Source organism: Nicotiana tomentosiformis, chromosome 2 (genome assembly GCF_000390325.3).
Source record: "Nicotiana tomentosiformis chromosome 2, ASM39032v3, whole genome shotgun sequence".
Taxonomy (NCBI): domain Eukaryota; kingdom Viridiplantae; phylum Streptophyta; class Magnoliopsida; order Solanales; family Solanaceae; genus Nicotiana; species Nicotiana tomentosiformis.
In genome coordinates this window covers 84,279,053-84,290,692 of record NC_090813.1, presented here as the reverse complement: position 1 = coordinate 84,290,692, position 11,640 = coordinate 84,279,053, and the positions used below count along the sequence as shown (strand labels likewise).

The following is an 11,640-nucleotide window of genomic DNA, read 5'->3' as shown; positions in this document are numbered from 1 at the left end:
GGTCTCTGATGTTCATACTTCACCTGTTGACAATTTAGACACCTAGCTACAAACCCAACTATATCTTTCTTCATTCGCCTCCATCAATAGTGTTGCCTCAAATCCTGATACATCTTCGCGGTACCTGGATGAATGGAGTACCGCGAACTGTGAGCTTCCTGGAGAATCAACTCACGCAAACCATCTTCATTAGGCACACATAGCCTACCCTGCATCCGTAATACACTGTCATCCCCAATAGTGACTTCCTTGGCATCACCGTGCTGAACCATGTCCTTAAGGACTAGCAGATGTGGTTCATCATACTGATGTTCTCTGATACGATCATAAAGAGAGGACTGAGAAACCACACAATCCATAACTTGACTCGGCTCATAAATATCCAATCTAACAAACTGGTTGTCCTAGTCCTGAACATCTAAGGCTAAAGGCCTCTCTGCTACCGGTAAGTATTCTAAGCTGCCCAAACTCTCCGCCTTACGACTCAAGGCATCGGCCACCACATTGGCCTTTCCAGAATGATAAAGAATGATGATATCATAATCCTTAAGCAACTCCAACCACCTCCGCTGCTGCAAATTAAGATCCTCTTGTTTAAACAGATGTTGTAGACTCCAGTGATCGGTATAAACCTCATAATGGACACCGTACAAATAATGTCGCCAAATCTTCAAGGCATGAACAATAGCTGCTAACTCAAGGTCGTGGACCGGATAATTCTTCTCATGTACCTTTAACTATCTGGATGCATAGGCAATCATCCTACTGTCTAGTATCAGCACTGCGCCGAGACCAATACGCGATGCGTCACAATACACTGTATAAGACCCTGAACCTGTAGACAACACCAATACTGGGGCTGTAGTCAAAGCCGTCTTGAGCTTCTGGAAGCTCTCTTCACATTCATCCGACCACCTGAACGGAGCACCTTTCTGGGTTAATTTAGTCATAGGTGATGCAATAGACGAGAAACCCTCCACGAAGCGACGATAATAACCAGCCAAGCCGAGAAAACTCCAAATCTCAGTAACTGAAGATGGTCTAGGCCAACTCTAAACTGCCTTAATTTTCTTCAGATCCACCTTCATTCCTTCACTGGATACTATGTGTCCCAAGAATGCTACCGAACTAAGCCAAAATTCACACATAGAGAATTTGGCATATAGTTTCTTCTCTCTCGGCCTCTGCAATACACTACCCAAGTGTTGTGCATGCTCCTCCTGGCTACGTGAGTACACCAAGATATCATCAATAAATACCACGACAAATGAGTCAAGATACGGCTGAAATACATTATTCATCAGGTGTATAAATGTTGTTGGGGCATTGGTTATCCCAAATGACATCACAAGAAATTCATAGTGACAGTAACAAGTTCTAAAGATGGTTTTAGAATATCTGAATCCCGAATTTTCAACTGGTGATACCCGGATCTCAAATCAATTTTGTAGAATACCCTCGCTCCCTGAAGTTGGTCAAATAGATCATTAATACGTGGAAAATGATACTTATTCTTGATTGTAACTTTGTTCAACTGCCTGTAATCGATACATTTTCGCATAGTACTATCTTTCATTTTCACAAATAGAACCGGTGCACCCCAAGGCGACACTCTAGGCCTAATGAACCCCTTATCAAGAAGTTCCTGAAGTTGCTCTTGCAATTCTTTTAACTCAGCTGGTGCCATACGGTACGGAGGAATAGAAATGGGCTGAGTGCTCTGCACCAAGTCAATACCGAAATCAATATCCCTGTCGGGCGGTATACCCGGCAGGTCTGCAGGAAATACATCCGGAAAGTCTCTCACTACCGGTACTGAATCAATAGTAGGAGTATCTGCATCAACATCTCTCACAAAATCAAAATATGACAAACACCCCTTCCCAGCCATACGTTGGGCTTTCAAATAAGAAATTACCCTGCTGGGAACATGATCTAAAGAACCTCTCCATTCGACCTTCGGCAACCCCGGCATCGCCAACGTCACGGTTTTTGCGTGACAGTCCAGAATAATATGACATGGAGACAACCAATTCATACCAGGATTACATCAAAATCAATCATACTGAGCAATAAGAGATCAATTATAGTCTCTAGTCCCCTAATAGTTGCCACACAAGACCGATATACATGGTCCACAATAATAGTATTGCCCACCCGTGTAGATACACAAATATGTAAAACTAAGGACTCATGGGGCATATCCAGATAATGAGTAAAGTACGATGATACATACGAATAAGTACAACCAAGGTCAAATAATATAGAAGCTTCCTTGGGCCACACTGAGACAATACCTGTGATCACTGCATCTAAGGCAATGACATATGGCCTAGAAGTAAAAGCATAGAATCGGGCCTGACCGCCACCTGATCGGCCTCCCCCTCTTGAGCGACCCCTAGCTGACTGACCTCCACCCTGTGCTGGATGGGTGGGTAGTGAAGTAACTGGTGCTAAAGTCGTAGTCTAACTCCTCGGCTGCACTGGACCTCCCGAGCGATGAGGACACTGTCTCTATATATGCTAAAATTCCCCGCACTCAAAATAGCTCCCCGGTACTGGTGGTGGTGCGGACTGAATCGGTCCCCAAGAACCAGAATAACTGTTAGAAGCACCCGGTGCAAATGAACCCTGAACTGAAGGAGCATAGGACGAACTCTGGGTTGGAAGGTCATTGAGAGATGACTGACCCTGATGAGAACTATATGAACCATGGCTGGATGACGAACCACGGTGAACTGGACGACTCGTCTGTGCATATTTGTAAGGACGACCCCTACCGTGGTAAAACTGACCCCCTAAAGGAATTTCGCTGAAATCACCTGGTCCACGAGGCCTCTTGGCCTCCCTCTCTCCACGCTCCTGGCTACAGACCATCTCTATCTGTCGAGCAATGTCAACTACCTCATCAAACGTAGCACCAGATACCCTCTCCCGAGTCATAAGTAACTGCAGCTGATATGTGAGGCCATCAATGGACCTCTTAATCCTCTCCCTATCAGTGGGAACCAACCAAACTGCGTGACGATCCAAATTAGAAAATCTCATCTCGTACTGCATCACAGATATGCCATCCTGACGTAACTGCTCAAACTATCTGTGCAACTCCTCTCTGCGAGATTGCGGCATGAACTTCTCCAAAAAGAGAATGGAGAAATCCTGCCATTTAAGTGGTACTGCACCAATCGGCTTGCGCCTCTCATAAGCCTCCCACCATCTGAAGGCAGCCCTAGAAAACTGAAATATAGTGAACGAGACCCCACTGGTCTCCAGAATACCCGTTGTTCGCAGCATCCACTGGCACTTATCCAGAAATCCCCAAGCATCCTCTGACTCAGCACCGCTAAATGATGGAGGTCGAAGCCTTCCAAATCTCTGAAGTCTCCTTTGCTCATCATATGCCATAACGGGGACTACCGGGGCTTGAGCAGCTGCAACTGGCTGGGCTGGTATTGCCCCCGGTATCTGAAGTCCCTACACTACCTGATCTGGAGTACGGGCAACAGAAGTATGAGTACCTCCCCCAACCTAAGAAGTGGTAGGTGCGGCCTGAGCCGAAACCACCTGAGCAAGACCAGTGCAAACTGTTAATATCTGGGCCAAAGTCTCTTGAAGGCCTGGAATCTCAATGGGCACAACTGGTGCCTGAGCTGGTCCCGTCAGCTCAGCTATATCTGGAATCTGCTCCTGAGCTGGAGCAACTGGTGGTACTACAAATGCTGGTCCAACTGTGGTACGAGCTATACCCCGACCCCGACCTCTACCACGACCCCAGCCTCTCGCGACCCTAATTGGTGGCTGACCATCTGATCTGGTAGTACGTGTTCTCACTATCTGTGAGAGAATAAAATAACAGAATTTTAGTTTTTCGGAATCAACAAGTTTGCACGATAGAATACAAGAAAGTGAAATTCTCCTAAGGGTTCGGCAGCCTCTCGAAGATAAGTACAAACGTCTCTGTACCGATCAGCAAGACTCTGCTAAACTCATTCATGACTCGTGAGACCTATATATCCTAGGCTCTGATACCAACTTGTCACGACTCAAAATCCTAACCCATCGTGATGGCGCCTATCTCAATACTAGGCAAGCCGACACCATCAATAACCCACGATTTCCTTTAAGTTTGAAAATATAATGTTTAAACACAATCCAAAAATCTCACAAATACTGATACAAATACTCCCAAAACCTTGTGTCACTGAGTACATGAGCATCTATACATTACAAGTCTTGGAAACCCGGTCTATAATAATCTGAGACCAAATACAATAAACAAAAGGATAGGGAAGGAGAGACAAGGTCTGCGAAATATAGCAGCTACCTATAAATCTCCGGAAAATCAACTGTGTGAAAGAATCAACACCCATTGTGTCCGTAATCACTTGGATCTGCACACGAAGTACAGGGTGTAGTATGAGTACAACCAACTCAGTAAGTAACAATAATAAATAAGGAACTAAAGTAGTGACGAGCTTCTCAGCTACGTCCAAATACAGTACTTTCCAACAGAAAAGGGTAGGCATGCTCTCAAGTTCAACATTAATTTAAACATTATTTTAACAAAATAAACTAGCAAAAAGAAAAAAAAAAGAAAAAAAAGGAAAAAAGGAAAATATGCCTATGAATAAACTTCAACATACGACATTTAGACTTAGAAAAATCTCATAAAAATCTCTTTAAAAGTTCAAGATACAACTATAAAAAGGGATAAGAAAATAGCAACATCTATTTAAGTTAAATCAATACTTTAAAATTTACCAAATACTTAGTAGAAGAATATATTTTTTTTCATATACCATTCAAGACTCAAACTAAGCATAAAATCCAACTCTCAATCAAATCCAAACTAGTTAAGTCTCCAAAAATAAAAATCTCCCAAGTTCAATTCAAGTAATAAATTTAATAAATTACAAAACTTGGGCATAAACACCTCCCAAAAAAGGGTCAAATCATTCACCAAGATTAAGTTACCAAAATAATAGTGTCATGACCTAATAATCATTCAAGAGTGCATATCTAAGTGTATCATAAGGATCATGTACGAGTCCCCAAAAGTCTACAAACAAACAATTACATATGCATATGCAAGTGTGATCTTCATCTAATCTTCCAAAGAGTCTACTTCAAATGATATCCTCAAGCATCTCCCGGCACATCACCTACGATAGTAACAAACTATCGCTAAGCATAAAGCTTAGTGGCACATAAACTTAACTAACATATCATAATAAAAGAAAGGTAAACTATAAAATGAATACAAGGAATAAATTCCAGATATGAGCTTATTAAAATCAACATCAAGTACTTAATGAAGGCGCAATCATCTCAAGAGGACTAAATATAAAATTATAACATTGTTCAAGATACCATTATCCAAAATCTCAAATGTCAAGAAGATTTTCGACTATAATCCGAGAAAGTCCACCGATTAGTTGATTCGCCCAACACATGCGTCATGCAATTACATCAAAGCAAAATCAAGTAACAAGAAGGACCGGAGTCCTAGATCAAGTAGGGTCGTCACCCAATTATCAACAGAATCAAGAGCCATATTGAAAGTGGCTTTCCCATCCATACTCAAAATGGACAAAGTCCATGATTAAGATGAAATGTGAATCCAAAGTCAAGATGGGTCAAGATCCAAATAAAAAGGCATGCCAATAAAAGTGACAAAGTCACTATCACGAGAGGGATAAAATCCCAACAAGAATGAGTGGTGCTCAAGCAATCCATATATGTGGGCGAGTTAAATTGTCTTTCAAAAATACTTCACATGACACCCATATAATTTTTAACATATTCATAACTAAATTACGAAATTATACCCTCAATGACCACTAATAAATCAAAATGCCTCAAGATATTCTTTGTCAAGCAACAATGCAAGTAAACTAGTAAAGTAGCAACCAAGTCAATATGACAACAAATTTAAAGTAAGGTAAAAAAAACTTCACCAAACCTTAACCACTTACAATATCTCAACAAATTAAATTGAAAGAAACACTCAAGTTTATGTGAAAACCTTGGAGCTTTAGTGTTTTTAAAGCTCAAACGACATCAAGGGATTTAAGATCTTCTAAGCCAAGAAAAGAGCGATTTTCCTAAGGTGTGCTCCTTAACTTGAACGAATGTATCTTGTACCTTAAATACGTAATCAAAACTCACTTAAGGTCTGAAATTTAAATATATTTAAACCAAATCATGATGAATATCAAAAGGGGGACTAAATGGGTCACAAATATTTTAATAAAAATCTGGCAGCAACTCTGTCATGTATTTCAGATCCTTTTTGACATAGTAGAGGGAAGAACTGGCCATTTCGGTCTTCATACCAATTGTAGATCTATGTCTTATATTTCTTCAGAATTTTGAAGCACTACAATCCGAGTTTTAGAGAAAAAGTTAAGCTCAAACTACTAACTGCTTCCCAGTTCAAAAACGGGATTAAATCTCTTACTTTCAAAATATCAAATTCTCTAACAACAAACTTAATAATTTCACCCAAATATGTTGAACAAGAATCTTACCACAAGTTTGAGAGAGTTTCTCTACAAATCCAACCTAGGGTTTCAAATAAGCTTAACCCATCTTGATTCTTGAAGATAACATTCTAACATATTCAAAAGATAAAGACTAAAACTTTTATGTAACCAAATATGATCTTGATGGTAGTGGGAGAATGGTACTTGTGTGAATTGAGAGTTCTCCAATAGAAGGGCTAGAAGAAGAAGAAGAAGAAGAAGAAGAAGAAGAAGAAGATGTCTTATGAGAGAGAGAAAGAGATTTTGCTAATATGAAGGGTTTATCTCCCAAATGGGTAGAAGATAAATATTATTTTTATTAAATGGGTCAAAATAGATTTAAGGGATCAAATAGGATATAATAAGTCTTTTTTTAATAACAGTCTTTTTTTTATACCCCCTTTTTAATCAAATAAAGTAGAAAAATTAAATTTAAGAAAAGTGATAAAACATTACAACCCTCTCTCCTTTAAATAAAATTTCGACCTGATACTAGTCTTGAAATAAATGTGGATATTGCAGTTGCATGTCCTCCTCTCGCTCCCAGGTAGCTTCCTTGCCAGAATGATTTCTCCATAGGACTTTCACTAAGGGGATTCTCTTGTTCCTAAGCTCTTTAAATTCATGAGCCAAGATTTGAATAGGTTCTTCTTCGTATGTTAAGTCAGGATTAACTTCAATGGACTCAATAGGAAGAACATGAGACGGATCAGAGCGATATCTTCTAAGCATAAAAATATGGAAGACATTATGGATCTTGTCTAATTCATGTGGCAAAGCTAGCTTATATGCAACTGGACCAATTCTCTCAAGTATTTCATAAGGTCCAATGAATCAAGGACTAAGTTTCCCTTTCTGGCCAAATCTCATAATCTTCTTCCATAGAGAAACCTTCAAAAATACCTTATCGCCCACCTGATGCTCAATTTCACGCCTTTTAAGATCAGCATAGGACTTTTGTCTATCTGAAGCAATTTTCAAACGATCTTTGATGATTTTCACCTTATCTTCAGTATGTTGTACAATCTCAAGACCAATAATTTTTCTTTCACCTACTTCACTCCAGCAGAGAGGAGTTCTACATTTCTTCCCATATAAAGATTCATAAGGAAGCATGCCTATACTTGTCTGGTAGCTATTATTATAAGCAAATTCTATCAAAACCAAGTGTTTGTCCCAACCACCCTCAAATTCAATAATACAAGCTCGAAGCATATCTTTCAAGACTTGTATTACCCTCTTGGACTGGCCATCTTTTTGTGGATGGAAAGCAGTACTAAAATTTAACTGGAACCCAAAGTTTCTTGCAAGCTAGACCAAAATCTGGATGTAAACCTTAGATCTTTGTCAGACACGATAGAAACAGGGATTCCATACAGTCTCACAATCTCATTAATGTATAATTCTGCCAAACATTCTAGTGAGTAGTCCATTATGATTGCCAAGAAATGAGCACTCTTAGTTAGTCTATCTACAATGACCCAAATTGCATCATGATTCCTTTGAGTGTGTGGAAGTCCAGAAACAAAGTCCATCATTATCCTTTCCTATTTTCACTCAGGTATTGACAGGGGTTGCAGTAGACCAGCTGGGACTTGATGTTCAGCTTTTATTTGTTGACAAACCAAGCATTTAGAAATGAATTCTGCAATGTCTTTCTTGATGCCACTCCACCGGTAGTGCTCCTTGATGGTCTGGTACATTTTAGTACCTCCAGGATACATTGCATAATGTGAACTATGTGCTTCAATCAAGATCTCCTTTCTCAATTCATCATCATTAGGAACACACAAACCTATTTTTATAAAATAAGGTACCATCTTCCTTCAATGTAAAATTTGATTATCTTCCATTTTGGACTTCTTCAACACGTTTCACAAGCTTCTCATCTAACTTCTGTGCTTATCAGATCTGCTCAAGTAAGACTGGCTTGACTTGCAAATTAGCAATGATATAACCATTAGAATCAAATGAAAGACAAGCATTCATGGCTCTTAATTCAAGGAGCAAAGGCAAAGGACTTAGAGTTAAACTTGCAAGGGAATTGCGATTCAACGCATCTGCAACTACATTGGCTTTACCAGGATGATAATCAATCATGCAATCATAATTTTTGATGAGTTAAGTCATCTACGTTGTCTCAAGTTTAACTCTTTTTGTATACCCAAGTACTACAAACTCTTGTGATCAGTAAATATATGACACTTCTCCCCGTACAAGTAATGCCTCTAAATTTTTAAGGCAAAAACAATAGCAGCAAATTCAAGATCGTGAGTGGGATAATTCAACTCATGCGATTTTAACTTTCGAGAGGCATAAACAATTACTTTCCCTTATTGCAGCAAAACACAACCCAAGCCACGGTGAGATGCATCACCGTATATCACATAATCTTTCCTTTCAACTAGCAAAGAAAGTATTGAAGCTTGTATCAACAAGGATTTGAGATTTTCAAAGCTCTCTCGACACTTGTCATCCCACACAAACTTGGCGTCTTTTCCCAAAAGTTTGGTCAAATGAGAAGCTATAATAGAGAAGCCCTTCACGAACCTCCTATAGTATCCTGCTAAACCCAAGAAACTTTTGATCTCAGTTGGAATTTTAGGGGGTTTCCAATCAACAATAGCTTGAATCTTATTAGGATCAACCTTCAGACCTTCAGCTGATACAATATGCCCCAAAAAGCCACTTCACTTAGCCAAAATTCACATTTGGAAAGCTTCGCGTTGAGTTGCCTCTCCTTCAGAATTTGCATGACAATTCGGAGATGCTTATCATGATCTTCTCTATTTTTGGAATAGATTAAAATGTCATCAATAAATACCACCATAAATTGATCAAGGTACGTCTTGAATACACGGTTCATTAGATCTATAAATGCAGCAGGAGCATTTGTCAAACCAAATAGAATTACCAAAAATTAATAATGGCCATACCTGGTCCTAAAAGTAGTTTTAGGAACATCTTTCTCTCTCACTCGCAACTGATAATATCCAGACCTCAAGTTAAATTTTGAGAACAAGCTGGCACCCTTCAGTTGGTCAAACAAGTCGTCGATTCTAGGCAGCGGTATCTGTTCTTGATTGTAACCTTGTTCAGTTGTCGGTAATCAATGCAAAACCTAAGAGTGCCATCTTTCTTTTTCACAAATAAAACAGGAGCTCCCCAAGGCGAAACACTGGGACGGATAAAACCTTTCTCGAGAAGTTCTTGCAATTGAGCCTTCAACTCTTTTAATTCAGCTGGAGCCATTCTATAAGGAGCGATAGAAATAGGAGTAGTTCCAGGAACAAACTCTATAGGAAATTCAATCTCCCTTTCTAGAGGCAACCCAGGAAGATCATCAGGAAATACATCAGGAAAGTCACACATGGTTGGTATGTCCTTAAGGCTTGGACTCCCCAATCATGTATCGACTATATGAGCAAGATAAACATCACAACCTTGACGAATCAACTTCCTTGCCAAGACCGCAAAAATAATATTAGATGCCAATGATCTTTCTCTTTGAAATACTATGTGTGAAGATGCAGAAGTTCTAAAAGTCACTTGCTTCAACCTACAATCAACCGATTCATGGTGCCTATGGAGCCAATCCATACCAACAATAACATCATAGTCTTGTAAGGGCATTTCAAGCAAGTCTGCAGGAAAGACTAGATTTTGAATCATGAATGGACAATCTCGATAAATCCTGTTAACAACAGCCTGATAACCTAATGTACTCATGACAAGCACATCAAAGTCAAGTCTCATAAATTTAACAGTATCAGGAAATGCAAGTGACGAGCAAACATAAGAGTGTGAAGATCCAGGATCAAATAATGCAACAACATTTATGCCAAATAAGTGAAATTTACCAACAACCACATCCGAGCCATCTTGATCATTCTTCTGTCTCATAGCATAGACTCGTACAGTAGCTCTTTACCCACTAGCCTGATTAGCTTCACTCAAACCTGCTGCTTGCATATTTTTAGGTCTTGCACCTCTATTAGCTTGATAATGAGTAGTGATAGGCTTTTTAATTGAGCTCTCTATATGTGTAGAAGAAAGAGGATTAGGATTAGGACAATCCTTCACTTTATGATCCAGGCTTCCATAATTAAAACAAGCACCAAAAGCTCTTCTACAAGTACCATAGTGATTCTTCCCACACTGTGCACAAGTAGGTATATAAGTTTTGCCTTGGCCATAACTTGGAGTACTAGCAGTAGAGAAATTTGGCTTATTTTGCTTATAATATGATGACTTATGTGCACTTTCAGTCTTGGAATATTCAAACTTTCCGTTCTTGGATGGACCACCATAATCTGAATTACCCTTCCTAAACTTATTTTCTCTCCTAGTAGCTTCTTCCTTGTCAATTCTTTCCCAAGTAAGAGCAACTGAAACTAGCTTGGAAAAATCCTCAAGTTGTAAGATTGCCACAATATTTTGGATAGAACCATTCAAACCTTTTTCAAATCTTCTGCACTTGTCTCTTTCATCATCATTAATACCTCCACCATAGCGAGAAAGCCTGAGAAACTTTTGTTGATACTCTGCAATAGGCATACTCCCTTGTCTTAAATTTAGACACACTTTTTTCTTAGCATCACAATAGACAGGGGTGACATATTTTACACGAAATGTTTTCACAAAGTCATCCCAAGTAAGCACTGAAGGTTTTTCTTTTGCATTGGGCACACTTACCCATCAATCACAGGCATCTTTTTGTAAAAGAGAGATAGCATACTTATATTTAGCAACATTAGTACACTCTAGTTGTTCAAAGACCTTCTCCATGCACTCGAGGCATTGTTCAGCTACCGTGGGATCAATAGTTCCTTCAAATTCAACTCCACCCATTTTTCTCATCTTCTCAAAATTCATTTCATTCGGTTCTGACATTGTCTCAGCCAAGTGATGAAAGAACTCAGCTATCTGCTGAAATGGAGGAGTCTAGGAGTACTATGACTCATTGCTCTTGGATTATGTCCCACTTCAGATTCACTAACACGAGCATGGTTTAGGTTAGGCAAAGATTCCTAATCTCCTCCCTGAAGGTGAGGTGGAGCATTATAGTGAGCGTGACTTTCATCAACAGACTCAATAGCTCTATTCGAAGGGAAGG

General features: G+C 39.4%; 2 protein-coding genes across 2 annotated transcripts; both read right to left on the bottom strand.

Moving 5' to 3' along the window:
• Positions 1 to 9,929: 9,929 nt before the first annotated feature.
• Positions 9,930 to 10,427, bottom strand: LOC117273442 (uncharacterized). The gene has a single exon (XM_070193682.1). The coding sequence runs from the start codon at positions 10,425 to 10,427 to the stop codon at positions 9,930 to 9,932; it is 498 nt and encodes a 165-aa protein (XP_070049783.1).
• Positions 10,428 to 10,451: 24 nt separating this feature from the next.
• LOC117273441 (uncharacterized) lies at positions 10,452 to 11,081 on the bottom strand. Its single transcript, XM_033652612.2, has one exon. It carries the CDS (start codon positions 11,079 to 11,081, stop codon positions 10,452 to 10,454), a length of 630 nt encoding a protein of 209 aa, XP_033508503.2.
• Positions 11,082 to 11,640: the final 559 nt, after the last annotated feature.